Raw genomic sequence first — 15,325 nt, 5'->3', positions numbered from 1 at the left:
AGACCTGTGAGGGCGTCAGTACATGGTCAGAGAGCCTGACTTGCCTAAGGTCACATGACTGGGAAGCAGGCAGAGCCAGAACATGAACTCTTGCTGTAAGTCTGTTTCTACTTACAGCAAGAGCTTTCCATTGGAGCTTCAAGATAATACTGGCTTTGAGGCAGCAAGCCTCAATAGAGCAAGCGTCAATATAAAAAGAGACTTTGGGCATATTTCAGTAAATAAATACTCTTGGATGGGGTTCAAGATGGATCTTATCTATACCAAAGTTACTCTGTAGGGTCTGGCGTTACGATGACTTACCAAGGTGGCGGTATCACTCCCTCAAACATACTTTGTGTTGCACGTATATACACACACACTCACTTGTGCCTTTGAAGCACTCCATTAAACATTTAAATAAAGGGAAAAAAATCTTTCCCTAACATACTTCTAAGCCAATTTAGAGGTCATTGAACAGATGTCATATAATACTAATGTTAAATTACCCTGTGTAATAAGAAAATTACAGTTCCTAAGTGAAGATAGTGAAGGGAAACCATCCAATGAATTATTCTAGAATTTCAAAATGAAGCGATTTCTTCAAAATTAACAGTGGCACCATATAACTTTAGAAAAGTGAGTCTGAGAGGGAGAAGGGAAATCAGAGACAAAAGAGAAGCCTTTCTGTGTTTATATGTGTCAGTTTGGGGTTATGATGCTAGAGGAGCTAATGTAATAGTATAGCTTTCAATTGTCCAGGAAGTATATTATTAAACTATGTGGCAAGAAATTTATTAAACTCTGGCTAACTGCTCACTGGGTTGTTTAATATAAAATCACAATAGCTGTTTCTAGTCTACATAGACTTCCTTTTGCTATTAGGTACACTTTAAAAGCCTAATTATTTTGAGAACATGGTATGACCAAAGAATAAAAATGTACAAAGTTCGACAACTTTAAATAAGCACTAGCATTTCTTAAGGAAAGAAAAAAAAACCCCTCACTTACAGTTAGGAAACAATATTTATATTTAAGGTTGAAAAGCCAGGATATAGGAAAATTTTGCTAATTTGGAAGATGACCTTTAAGTGCACCAAAACCAAATAATTTGTAGGCTGTGACATAGGGCACATTCCTACAAAATTTGTGTGAATACTGCTTTAGTGGTTCTTGAAAGACAAACAAAGAAAGCTGGACTGAAATCTTTATCCCCCTCCCAGATAAGACAGAGTCTGACAAAAGAGCACAGCACTCTTTCAAAGCTTGCCATGAAAACGAGGTCTCTGTAGCACAGTTAATGAGATGGTTCGTAGTGGAAAAACAGTCTGTTTTTAAGAATGTTTAGATCAAAAGTAATTTCTAATCTATGAAATAAAGTCTCCTCAATACCCTTCATTCACCAGGAAAGCTTTTATGTTTGTTGTATTTACTTCAATCAGATGTTTTCAATTTTACCTTTTCTTTCTGTACAAATACTTAACGTGGTTCGTCAATACTGACCAACAATTTTATTCTCTTTCTTCAGAAAAGAGAGATTTTTGAGAGAGGGAGAATGAAAAAGAGAGAAACATCTTTGCCTAAACGATTTTGCAAGCATCTGTGCTTTAAGCTACTTTTTATGAACACTCCTTAGTAAATGACTCAAGGTAAAAAAGCAGAAAAGCATCCAATGTTAGGAAATTGCAACCCAATACCGTGTAATTTAAACCTGCAGTTGCTTCTCTTGTGCTAAATGACATACAGATGGGTAGCTTAGTTCTCTCAATTTTGGGAACACAATTGGTCTTTTTGTATGAATGAACATATATTAACAAAAATATTTTGGACAGAATCGTTTAATTCTAATTGTACAGATTTTAATTATCCATGCCATGGAAAAGAATACATTTAACCCAGAGATTTTGTCACGTTAAATTTGCAATTAATGAATCTTTTTGGACAAAATCAACAGAGATACAACCCTTCCAACTAATAGAGAAATAAAAACAGAAAGATAACTTTTAAGAAGTCTGGAGTGAATGGAGCAGAAACTCGGTTATGACAGTCAACTGAGAGGTAACAAAGAGCAGTTCTGCATTCAGGCTCTGGAGAAGCTTGCTCTGACAGGACAAACATTTCTCATCTGCCCCTCAGAAAAGATTAAAAGTGTAAGTAGTAGGTGTTTGGATAAAGCCTAGAGTAATATGGGTTCCACCAAGATGAGAGACCAACAAGCCATCAGTGATATGCCAGCTGTTCCTGTGGATCTTTCTAGGCCCAAGCAACCCAGCCTGCTCTGTGGAAGGTCAGGAGAGGCGCTGTTTGACAACCCACAGGCCTACGCCAAGGTGTGACTTTCTGTTTGGCTCTGGTTAGTTATCTTCCTGCCTCTGTATTTTCTCATGGAGAATCAGCCGCTCTATCTTGGTGGCCCTGATTCTGGAAGCTGATATGCTTCTTTAATCCCACAATCAGGGGAACCGGTTAGGCAGTTTTCTCCTGGTTTCATTTCAGTGACCTCACATACTATGACATCAGGTGACTTAACAGTAAAAGACATAGAGAGCATTTCTATTTTAATCAGAGTTCTTTTCATTTCAGAGGAAGTTGAGTTTAGTACTCAGGGAACGAAGCAAGCTTTCTTTTAGTAATTTCAAAACGTGGTAAGAGATTTTTGCACATAGGGCCAACTGTAGGCTCCTTTCCCACAGTGATGGACGGCAAAAAAAAAAAAAAAAAAAAGAAAAGAAAAGCAATTTTATTACAGTGAGTAAGGGTTGCCCTGTCTTGGAGGTATATTTCTTTTCAGTCATTTGTGTAGGTAAAATAAAATACCACATATAAACAGGTGTTGTCGGAACATTTTACTGCAGTCTGTATAGGTTGAAATAAAAGCCACCATTGTTATTACAATCACATTAAAATTATTTCACCATTCAAATACACCTAATCAGTGACGTCTTCCTAGATATACTTTGCAAAAAAGAAAACTGTAGGTCTCTAAGTAAAATCACATTCACTTTATTTTTTTTTTCTTTGTCTTCCCCCTCCCTGTTTTTCTCACCTTTTCTTTGGAACTTATTGAATTTACATTAGTGTAAATGCCTTCTTCTGGAGTCTATTAAAGTTTTCTTGCTGCCTGTTTAACATTGTGAGATACAGTCTTTAAAGACATTTGTTTCTAAGGACTCTACAGAACCTAGTGAAGTGTCTGACAGAATCACAGAGAACAACAAATTCCTAGTTATGGAAAAATGCATCTTTAGGGTTTAAAAAAAATAGGATGCCATTTCAATGGCCCAGAATGGAAACTGAATGGTGGTTTCAAGCTATCCGACTAAGTTGCAAAATTATTGAATGGGGAATTATTATTCAGCATGATATGCCCATCATCTTATACACATACAGTGTAAATGTTTATAAACAGAGTTATGCTTTTTGAATTTCTTTGAAAAAAAGGATCTCCTGGTGCTAGGAGACATAAAGGACGTACTACCATCTTTGCGAATGTTCAGGGAGTTGTTACCATACCATACCATACTACAGTTGGCTGTAGCACCTTGTCGGTGCTCTAGTGGAAGCCCCCAAATCTTGAGAAGGACTCTCTTCAAACTGAGAGAAATCGTCAGCCACAGTTCAGAAACGTTTGTCTGGTGCGTTAGGGACCGGTCTAGTGGTCGACAAGTGACTGCAGATGCCGGGCTGTGGCGGCCAGCCAAAGCAAGTATTTAGGATGCAAACTGAAAAGACTCCTTCTCCCATATCCTCTCTCTTTCCAGGGTCATGTAGGGATAAAAAGAGCTGTAAGGTGGTCTTTTCCCAGCAGGAACTAAGGAAGCGGCTAACACCCCTGCAGTACCATGTCACTCAGGAGAAAGGGACCGAAAGGTAAGATGACCTGTAAGAAAAAGTCATTAAGAACTAGTTTTCTTCACCCCCCCACCCCCATGGCTCTGAATCCTTTTCCTTGCCATTTAATTTAAAGAATTCTACACTTATTCGCTAAAATCTACAAATTAGTATCCTTGAAAAGGTTGAAAATGGTATTGTTTAGGTTAAGACTAAGTTTTATTTATTCTTTCCCCCATTTAATGAACACTGTATCTTATGTAAAGTCACAAGGCTTTTATTAAGGGCCTGTTTTTAGTTTACTACAAAATGTGTGGAAGTAATAGCGATTTAGGTACATTTTTTGGGAAGACATCACAGTAAGCAAAACCATGAGGGACATGGCACTGTGCCAGGATGCTGAAATTTTGAAGGTGGCCATTGTAAGTATAGACGTTTTGGCTGCAAAAAGAAGGTAGCATAATTTAGTTCCTTTCTACCCCACTCCAATTTCTTTTTGAAGCACATGTGGAGAAAGTATTTATTGGCTCATTTGTGGTTGGAATGTCAAAAATTTTCAATAACTGCCCTCACATGGCTTTGGTCCTTGGAAGTTCGCCCTAAGTCCTGAAAAAAGAGTTTGTTCACTTCCAAGACGTTTTTAGTGAATAAAGTCTCTCTCAGCTGATTCCAGCTCAAAGGTAACCTGCCAACGTCCAACCATTTTGTTGTTTAATTTATACCATGGAGGCTGGCATAAGGCTGTAACTTACCTCTGATCCAAATTTATTAATGATGTAACTTCTTGTTTTCATTCATGAACTGAAAGAGCTCTTTACCACACATGGGGGCCTTGTTAATGGGCAAAACTCTCTTCCTGTCACAGTATATACTGTTTACTGAATTTACCGAACGTTGACTCTCTGACGAAGTCTACTCTCACCACACAGTGAGCCAGTGGTGGGCTTCAGCCTCAGCCCAGGAGGGCCTCTACCCGTCCTGTTGTGTACATGACTAGCAAATGATTTAATGCACACAAACAACTAGAGATTAGGTCATTCTTAAAAATTCTGTTTATAAAAAAATTGGACCTCATAAAGAGGGTGAAAGGATAATAAAAACAAGCTGCAGAGCACATAGACTTTTTGTTGGGCTAGCACAGCTGATTTGTATTAGCTGAATGACCTCCTAGCCTTTAAGATTGTTAACTTAGAAAAATATTCCCTTAAAGCTGCAATATTCCTTTTCGAACCAAAAAATAAGACTCCTTCCACTTGAAGGCTTGGACCCTTCTGCATTTTTCGGGTATACTGTCTTGGATACTGTAGAGTAGGCAGAAAGCTTATGTAGTAATGTTTGTTTTTGTTTTTTTTCCTGCGAATCTGAATTACAAGGGTTTGTTTGTTTTTTTTTTTTTTGAAGAGCAAACATTTTTTTTCTAAGCATTACATAACTAGATGGCTTGATCTCTCTCTTTTTTTTTAACCTTCCCTAGTTTGGAGTAGTTATATGCACATTTTATTATACAGATTTAAAATCGATTGGTAATGTTCAGATTTCCATATGTTTGGTCTGTTCTCATCTTAGGACAAAAAGCCCTTGAAAGATTTATTAGAGAAATATATTTTAAGCAAATAAGTTCTACAAGAAATCATGCTAACTTTGTTTAATTTTTTTAATGCTCTGTTTATTGTTTATCAGTGCCTTTGAAGGAGAATATACACATCACAAAGATCCTGGAATATATAAATGTGTTGTTTGTGGAACTCCATTGTTCAAGTAAGTGTGTTAAAAACCTATGGATGTGGAAATATCACAGATGGCAACAAACTAGTTATTGCTCATTGACATTAGAATCTTTATCCTACTAAAAAAAGAATCTTTATGCTACTAAATTTTCTTATTTCTATTATTTCTATTTCCTCTCCACAAAACAGAAGTGATTATTGACTTTCATGATAAATGACCAGTTTGGTAGACTGGCTGACTTTGCACTACTTGGATCTTTGAAATACCCAACATTAACTTGCTCATTGTAATTAACCATGGTGCTTAGAAGAGCTATGAGAGATATTTTGGTGGGCATAGAAATGTTTATATATTTATTGACTATTCCTTTATCAAGTGATGGCCCTATATTTATTGGGCCATAGTAAAAGTTCTCCATGTGCATCCTTTGGATTGAATAATATCCACCTCGTTGATTATTCATATTTCTGCAATGAAATGCAGTGCCTGTACTGAAAGTAATGTGGTTATTACAACTGATAGTTATACGTATGTAAGCAAATTATCTTTATTTTAAAGATCTCAAAAGTTTAGTATAAAACTAGCAGTATGTAGACTTTTTCACCAAAATAGTCAATTCAGACAGTGTAGATTATGGATCTTGTTCAAGAAAGGAAAATCTTTACCCAAATTTATTTATCTAGGTGTAGAAAAATCCTAGAAGCCCTGTACTTCCCATGGGGATACTTATTTAGGGGAATGAAAAGACAGAAACCTTAATTGAGAGTAAATGTCATTTATTTAAAGTAGAATTACAAATTTCTAAGGGGAAATGAACAAACAAGAATCTGATACGTGTAGCATGTAAAACATACTTAATATCTCTCCATAAATGTTTCCCTTTTAAAACACTAGCATTTACAGATTTTCCAGAAATAACAGGAAACAGTAGTTTCCTTGAAATTTTTTTAGAAGTTTAAAACCTTTCTTAACTTGCATAAACCTTATTGCACATTAGTGTTGGTTGAGAATCTGCTCTGAATTCTTATGTATTTATTCTTCATGTTAAAAAAAGAACAGCCCTTCAAATTGTCACCCATTTCCTCTCAGAAAACACACATCCTTATATTTCAACACCTTTAGCTTGTGTCATAATAGTTGATATAACACTTAAGATAGTTGCTGAGCCATGTTAAACTTGTTAATATCCCAAATGGTAAAAATTGGCCACATCCCCTTTGCCTTTTGTTTAAGATTCTCCATCTCTTTCCCCATCATGTGATTCAGTAAAGTGGTGGAAATAAAGAAAAGCTCACTGTTTAAAATAAGAAACAGAACCCCCGTAAACGAAGGATTTAACCCATGTGAGCTTTGGAGTCACAAACACTGAAAAGCAAGACCTTGCTTTAAACATAGGTACTGGTGGGATTCAGGGAGTTTCACATTTGAGGTGATACTATGTCAATTTCCTTTAGCATTCTTATAGGGAAAGCTTTTATTTTCTAAGTTTCTAAGGAATATGGTTTAATATTTTTATTCTGTTTCCCCCTATTTTTAAATTGTATGCCTCTCCTTACTTGGTTTCTTGTCAATGTTAGTGGGGGAAAGGCTTTAGCCTTTATTGTAGATTGCATTAGTTCACTGGTCCAGTGCTGCTGTCTTCACACTGGAGAAATTGTACCTTGGGTGTCCCTCAAGACTTTCCAGGGGCCACAGGGCATGGACAGTTTTGAGGGAATCAATTTTCTGGTCCTCAGCTTCTATATGTATGCTTCTCTGACACTGATGTGTCTGAGAGTCTATGGTCGGCCACCTCTCTCTTCCTGTCTCCTCTATCACAATCCCCTTTCCCACTTTACAGATGTCATACCTTTCACTCATCCCAAATCTTACTATGATTTATCGTCCCGGGATAAAATCTCTAAGGCATCAAGCAAAATGACAGTTCAAGAATGCATTACTTCTGAAGGGGAAACCCATGAAAGCAAGGCCAAAAAAATAATGAAAAATATCGGACTGGCAAAAAAAATTGAAATAGTATTTCATCTCGGTAAGACTCAGTCTGCCTGCCTGCTGTCTGCTTATCTCTCTCTCCATCTGTTGTCTGTTGTCTATCCATTTTCTACGGGTCTCCTTAAGCGAGACGGTTGTCATGAAGATACGTATCCACATATTTACTTAAATTTTAAACATGAAAGTCTTTTTTTTTTTTTTGACAGTTTCATTTGATTGATAGATATGACAGACAGGACTGCTCTTGCAAATGAGGTTATATGCCAGACTTCTCCATTCATTAAATGACCTGAATATATAACTGTAAGGTTTTGACGAAAATGTATTTTAAGCATGTAATCTATTTGCAGAACACCCGAAAATTCAATTATTTTTTTCAATTATTTAAATTTTGATAAGAAATTGCTTTAAAATATATAAGGGAGTATGTATCAGTCAGCACACAATCTGGATACAGAAACCACACAGTAATTTGAACAGGAAAGTATAATTTAAAGAATTACGACCCTAAACAGAGGATTGTGGTAATGAGGGATTGGCTAGAAGGGAGAAAATAGAAATTCTAAAGAATACAGAAGTAGCAAATGTAAGAAGCAATCGTGACCCCCTAGGGCTGAGGTAGAGTCCAGAGAAAAGCTCCCCCCTGAGGGCCCCTCCCCCCACCTTCCTCTCCCAGGGGCTGAGATCTGGGTCTCAGGACGCGGCTGCCCCTCACTAAACAGCAGAGAAGTCACTGCGGTGTCATGACTGTGCAACTTTCTGGAAATCCACCTTCTGGAATTTGCTGGAAATCTACCCTCTGCCGTGCTGGGGAAAGCTGTTGAGAGGAAGGTGTCTCTCTATAGGCATTCCACTACAAAAGAACCGGAGTTGGGGGTTGGGAAGCCGGGGGCGCCGCTTCCTGCCAGGTGCTGCTGATTCCTGGCACTGCAGGCCGCCCTGGCACCGGAGAGGCTGGTGGTGCCGCGGGAGCCTGGCACCGGGGAGGTGGTGTGCGCTGCAAAGGCCGGTGCCCGAGACGCCTTTCTTCCGGCGGCAGCGGGGCAGCGGAGAGGCTGTGTCCCTGGCAAGGGCCTAGAGGGAGAGAAGTACGTGCACTGCCAAAGCCAGCTGCCGGGGACGCTGCCCGCCCCCAGGAGCCTGTTGAGGAAGCGTACTGCAACCAGGAAGGGGACACCTTTTTCTTCTGCAGTTTTCCTCCTGTGCCCTCTACTGACAAAGTTTAATATCATGTTAGCTGACAAAGGAAAAAAGGATTTAAAGGCCCCAGCTCCATTTTAACAGAGCAGACAAGGCTAGAGGAGAGAGAGGCAGTAAATTGATAAAAAGCCCAGAGTATATATATATTTTTTTTTCCTCACAAAATTCTTTTAGGTTTTACGAGCAAAAGTTTGAAAGCCTCTCGCTAGTTGAGTTAATGGCGTCCACTATGCTACCTTCTGGAGGTAGTTGGTTTCACACTTTGAACACAAAGGGCCCGGAACAATTGAGCTGTGTGTGTGAGTGTGAGTGAGAAAGTGTGAGGGGCTTTTTTTGTGTTTGAAAGCAGGCAATAAGGGAAGAAAATTAGGTGGAAAAGACTACGTAGAGTAAACAGTATGAGAAATAATAGTGGGAGGGAAACAGATAAGAAATAAGACGAAGAAAGAAATGCTGAATTTGAAAACGCCTAATCATTAGCAGTATGAAAAGGTGGTTTTCCCAACTGCTCTTTCTGTTACCAATACTCAGTGTGTGTGGGTGCATTCACGTATGTGTATAATCCTCTTCTGTCACTTGACTGATACCTATTTACATAATATTTCCTTACAAAAAAAGGCCATTCAATTATTCTCATTTCATTTGCAAACTTGTACTCTACCCTGAATACATTCCCTTTCAACAATATCCTGCTTTCTTACTGCATACCAAGTACAAGAACCTTATTCACAGACTGCTTATAAACCCAATGGGTAATTTATTCCATGGTTCACATTTTCTTCACATTCACAAATTCCACCAACCTAGTTTATTTCTCATATGGTACTACCGAGTTTCAGTTAGTAAATTAGCTGACAGAGGTAAGAATGTTCTCTCCTCTGGTCATTTGAACTTATAAAATTTCATAAAATGAATTTATTGCACATCAGATAAACGAGAGAAGGCTTTGGCAAAATAATGTAATTCAGAATGGATTTTTGACCACTTATATTTTGCTTTGGCTGACACTTTGCCAGGTGGTGTGGCACAAATAAAATAAATTGATGAACTATTTTTTCCCCTTAAAGTACTTACAGGTTTTTTTGTTGCAGTGATAAGAAAAACAGAATAAACACTTAGAAATATGGAAAAATAATGCTAGTGTCTATTTGGATGTGCCTGTTAGAAATGCTTTCATGTGGTGGGGCACCTGGGGACTTAGTCAGCTAAGAACCCGACTCTTGATTTCGGCTCAGGTCATGATCTCAGGGTCGTGAGATCCATGCTGAGCATGGAGCCTGCTTAAGATTCTGTCTCCCTCTCCTTCTGCCCCTCCCCCTGCCCTTGTGTTATTTCTCTCTCTCTCTAAAAAAAAAAAAAAAAAACCAAACCAATCAAAAAAATACGCTAAATATTTGTTTGTTGATCAGATTCATGTCTGAGCTTTGTGGGATAGATTATGGAGAAATTTTGAATAAGTCAATAGCATGATGAAAATGGGAAGGAAGCCATAACAGTGCACAAAATAGATTTCATCTTCTTTTTTTAAAGATTTTATTTTATTTATTTGTCAGAAAGAGAGAGAGAGAGAGAGTGTACAAGCAGGGGGAGTAGGAGAGGGAGAAGCGGCCTGCTGAGCCGCCCTATGCGGGGCTCAATCCCAGGACCCTGGGATCATGACCTGAGTCGAAGGCAGATGCTTAACTGACTGAGCCACCCAGGAGCCCCGCAAGATAGATTTCTGGAAGTGAAAAGAGGAGGGAATAAGGGTGACAGCTTCAGTGGGAACTTTTTTTCCTTGTTAGCTGATAAACCTCGACATTTTCCATGTGTGGTCAACTCCTAATAATTTTGTTTAAGACTTGGAAGAACCACATAGGATAGTTTTTATTCTGTATGCATTAATTTCTCAGGCCTCTCACTGAATTAAAAGCTCATTTTATACAGGGTCATGAATGGTAATGATAATAATAATAATAATAATAATAATAATAATAAAACAAGAGCTAACATTTACATAGCACTTACCATATGCCAGGCATGGTTGTAAGTGCTTAATATAAATTATTTTTCTAATCTTCACAACAACAATACATTTTACAGATGAAAGAAACTGAGAGAGGGTAAGTATTTTGAGAAGATCATACCCAGTATACAAATAGATTTAGAATAGTAACACTTGAACTTTTAGACAAGAAGAAAGGTAAAGAATTATAGGAAAATAAAATTTTAATTAATTTAATATTTTATTTGGATCGCTCTGGTCTGGTTATTTTCCCAGCATAACTGGAACACACACGCACACACACACACACACACCTCAATTCCTTGAAAAAACTGTTCTGTGTTGTAGTAGGTAAGTTGAAAATTGAAGACCATTCCAACCTAGGGGGTGCTTAACCAAAGGTAAAGAGCTCTGCCGTGACAGGTCATCAGTAAGGTCTCAGCTTCAGATGGGTTATCCGTAGGGAAGTCCTTTGGAATCCTGACAGGAAGATGTAGACACCCAGGAAGCCATCAGGCTCTTCGGCGTCTGTGAGGTAGGGCAGCGGCTGGATTCCTCACAGGCAGGATTCCAGTTACTGAAACTGGAAGGTCATTTTATTTTCACTTTATTACATTTCACCCTCATTACATTTTCTCAAGTAACTGTGTTCCAAATTTTCACCACTTTTTCTGAATTCTCTCTGTATATTTCAGATGAGACTGAGGCCAACTGACAGGAGCTATCTTAAATATCTTTTCCTTCTATCTTGACGTTGCTTCTTATCTTCATTATCATCAAACAGAACAGGCAACTGGTGGAAACCAACGGAGTATTAGCCCAGATGTGCAAGCCCAGACTCACCACCTCTGAAAGGGACAAAATAAAACCAAACAGGTGTAAGAACTAAATGCAGGAAAAGGCCTAGTATATGGCAGATATTCAACAAATGTTAAATTCGAGTGGCCTGACCAAGTTTTGGGAACATATCCTACTATCACAACAGCCTAAGCAACTCCTTATAATGTGAGAAAGTACAGGCTTTATTAGAGAGAGTCCGTCTGTTAACAGTAGATATCAGTGCGATGAGTCACTGCTCCAGCTGTGTTGCTGCATTTCAAATGGAACTCTGCTGCAAAACCATTCACACATGCTACATTTCACACGAGCCTCCCGTGCAATTTTATTCTAGGCTACTAGAAAATTTAAGCCGTTTTTCAACTCTTTAAGAACATAAGCCCTTTCACTGCAGAAATTCCAGTTCAGTGCCACACACAATTTACTCAACTATGCTACTCCATGTACGCCATTCCACTGACCATTAAAGGAGACTTTCAAGATAAACTTTTCCCCTTCTGATGCTATGTTCTGAGTGCGCCCTGCGTGCAACTGTGTGTGTGTGTGTGTGTGTGTGTTGTTGTTGTTGTTGTTGTTTTGTTGTTGTGAGTGGAGAAGATGTAAAAGAGAGGGGAAGGGAGTTTTCCATTCTTACTCTTTATTCAAATCCCATTTTCTCAACCCTTTAAAATGCTATCCATATAATATTTATTCATAAACCATTCCAGTCACTATGGAATTCTACCAGGAAGAGTAATATGAACTTCACTTCAAGCTTTCTTTTTATGGAACTCCAGCTGGAAATTGCTCATGATTCCAGCAAATGTTTCTTAACCTGTAACAAAGTGCATTTAACTTGCATTTGGAAGATGTGAATTGCCCTTCACTTCATTCTAAATCCTTAAACGAAGTAAACTTTCCAGTACAATGAAAACTACTCTGAAAGGAACTAGATTTCTGAGTAGTGGCTTAAACTCGTGTTATATCTGAATAACCCGTGCATTATTTTGAGGAGAATATGAAATTGACTTCTCTCATCCCATTGGCCCTTCCTGTCTTGTCCCCACATACGGTGATTTACAGGAAAAGCATCTGTAACAGAGGGAGTTACTCTTCTGTCCACATCTCATCTGAAAGCTCAGGGCAAGCCCACAGTTAGATTGAAAGAAGAGTGACTTCCTGGAACTACTGGCAAAAAGAGGGAGCAAAAAACATGGCTAGTGCCTGGCTCATTAGACCACCAGGAAAAAAAAAAAAAAGGGAAAGAAAGAAAAGCATAAATAGCATAAAAGCATAGCATAAAGTAAAGGAAAGAACAACACCATTTTAGAAGCCAGAAAACGATAGCAAGGCATGATTCAAAGTTTTACAATATATGCAGAGATATTATAACTCCCTTTTCTGACACACACAAGAACTGAAGCAGCGCCTACACATAAAATCCCCGGATAGCTGAAAGTGATTTGTGTGCATATCTGTATTTGCGTGAGGAAAAGTGGGGGCAGGGCACTCTTGGCCTTTGTTACCTAAATCACACTCCTGGTTCTTGAGTTAATTTTCCAAATGTAGACAGAAACAGCTTAGATCCTTCTTAGTGAATTAGAATGGATAGTTTAGATTCAACTGGGAAATACAATAGGCAAAGTTTTAACTATGATTCATGTAAATTTATCTTGTTTGTATAAATATGAATCAGAATATTAAGTGAATATTTATTATTACAGTTCACAGACTTAGAAACTCCTGAAGGACATCTTACGAAAAATAATGTGCAAGTTGTAGCCAGTCCTTCTGAGGCAAGCCACAAAGCTACTTTTCCTGTAAATGAGTAATTCTTTCAAAATGTGGTCACTCATTCAATGAGACTCGCATATATTTTCATTCAGGTTCATGTCTTCACTGTGTCTTATACGTGGGCAAGTAACCCATCATGGACAACCATAAGCAAGTTCCTTCAGTGTTCCATCTCATTTTTCTCATCTGTGAAATGGTGAGAACAACATCAACCCTTTCTAACTCATAGCACTACTGTAGCAAATGAAATAATCACATAAACATGCTATGGAAGATATAAAGAGACACGTATGAAGTAAGGTTTGTAAAAACTGTGCAGCTTTAAATAAGTTTACATGGTAAAGTATAAACATAATGCAAATCTGAAGTTCTCAAAATTAAGTCAGCATAGTCTGCTTTTGATTCCAACCTTACCACATGTTTCATAATATAGTTTGACCTAGTGATCTGTATCCAAAATATTTTCAGTTTCTGCTGAATAATTAAAAACAAGTTTAGTCTAGATTCTAAATTCCCCAACTAATATGACTTAGATGAGTAACTGAGAGTTTAAATACGTTAGTTATTTGCAAATCTCTCCTTAACAAGTCTATAAACTTCTTGAGAGAATAGCTCATGACTTGGGATTTTTGTAACCCCCATCTCCACCCAGTGCAGGGCCATAGGACTTTGCATATCCTTGGTACTCAACTGTTTGTTAGATAAATGGTTTGATTCCAGTAAGTCAAGAATAGCAGCAGAGTTAAATGATTTAAATTGATACTAGAATGGAGGAAGTAGAAATAAGCACTTGGTTATAGACGTCCCTAATCATTATCTTCTACCACACTCTCTAAAGCGTTTTCTGTAGACCACTCATGGTACTTTCACTGGATGCTTTTTTCAACAATAGTTGCATTGCTTGCAACTGCAAAGGCATACCTGTCCCAACTAAGAGACATACGAAAATGTCTATAGCTGGGACTTTTACAAGGAAACATTAAAAAGAGCAAAAAGTGACAAAAAATAGGGTCAGCTACCCAAAGCTGTATCAAAAGAGAAGTACATAGTCAAACATTTTTTAAAAAGATTTTATTTATTTGAGAAAGAAAGAAAGTGAGAGAGAGAGAGCGTGCACAAGCAAGGGTGGGGGAGAGGCAGAGGGAGAAGCAGACTCCCCACTAAGCAGGGAGCCCCACATGGGGCTGGATCCCAGGGCCCTGGGATCATGACCTGAGCCGAACTCAGACGCTTAACCTACTGAGCCACCCAGGCACCGCCAAAGTCAAACATTTTTATTATTAAATATAAGAAAGATAAAAAATAACTGAACTGACAGTCAACTCAAAAATGCTAGTAACATAACAAAAACAATAAAATAAACTAGGATAAAATGCCCACCTTTTCCCTCCAGGAATTTGCCGGACATTCAGAAGCAGAGATACCAGCAGGTCAGGATTTTTTAACCTCAGCACTGTTGGCATTTGGCCTGGATAATTCTTTCTTGTGTGTGTGTGTGGGGGGGGGGGCTGCCTTATACATTGTAGGATGTTCAGTAGCATTTCTGACCTCTACTCACTAGATGCCGGTAGCACAGTCCTGGCATTCCCTACCCTCCCCCCCCACCTCCCCAAGCTGACAAAGAAAAATTTCTCCACATATTATCAAATGCCTGCTGGGGGCAAAACTACCTCCATTTGAGAACAACTGATCTCGACAACCAACAAAACAGTAAATCAAGCTCTGATTTGTAATGTTTGCTGATTTCTGTGGTGCAAATACTTCTACCGTGGATCACATTTCAAGCTGCAAGTGTGATATCACTGAATGTGGAGTTGGGAAGAGATGTGTAGTAACACTATTATATAGTTTTTCTATAATACACATGCAACAGAAATTAATAACAGACAATAGTTAAATTTAGCTAAAAAATTTAGAAGTGGTGAGTTTTGGAGTATTACCTTTGCTTTTAATATAATTTATTTATTTGTCAGTTTCTATAATTTATTTTTAATAATGCCT

At 38.2% G+C, this 15,325-nt stretch overlaps 1 protein-coding gene across 3 annotated transcripts in view; it reads left to right on the top strand.

The window, feature by feature from the left end:
- MSRB3 (methionine sulfoxide reductase B3) overlaps positions 1-15,325 on the top strand; it is a 164,722-nt gene that overhangs the window by 43,292 nt on the left and 106,105 nt on the right. For all 3 annotated transcript variants that reach the window (XM_044384635.3, XM_026500099.4, XM_048218104.2), the window contains 2 exons: positions 3,741-3,849; positions 5,491-5,568. In XM_044384635.3, coding sequence (XP_044240570.2) covers positions 3,741-3,849; positions 5,491-5,568 — 187 coding nt within the window. The remainder of the gene's footprint in view (positions 1-3,740; positions 3,850-5,490; positions 5,569-15,325) is intronic.

This window comes from Ursus arctos, unplaced genomic scaffold (assembly GCF_023065955.2).
Source record: "Ursus arctos isolate Adak ecotype North America unplaced genomic scaffold, UrsArc2.0 scaffold_21, whole genome shotgun sequence".
NCBI classification, from domain to species: Eukaryota; Metazoa; Chordata; class Mammalia; order Carnivora; family Ursidae; genus Ursus; species Ursus arctos.
Note: the sequence above shows the minus strand (reverse complement) of the source record. Positions and strands in the feature narration are given on the sequence as shown.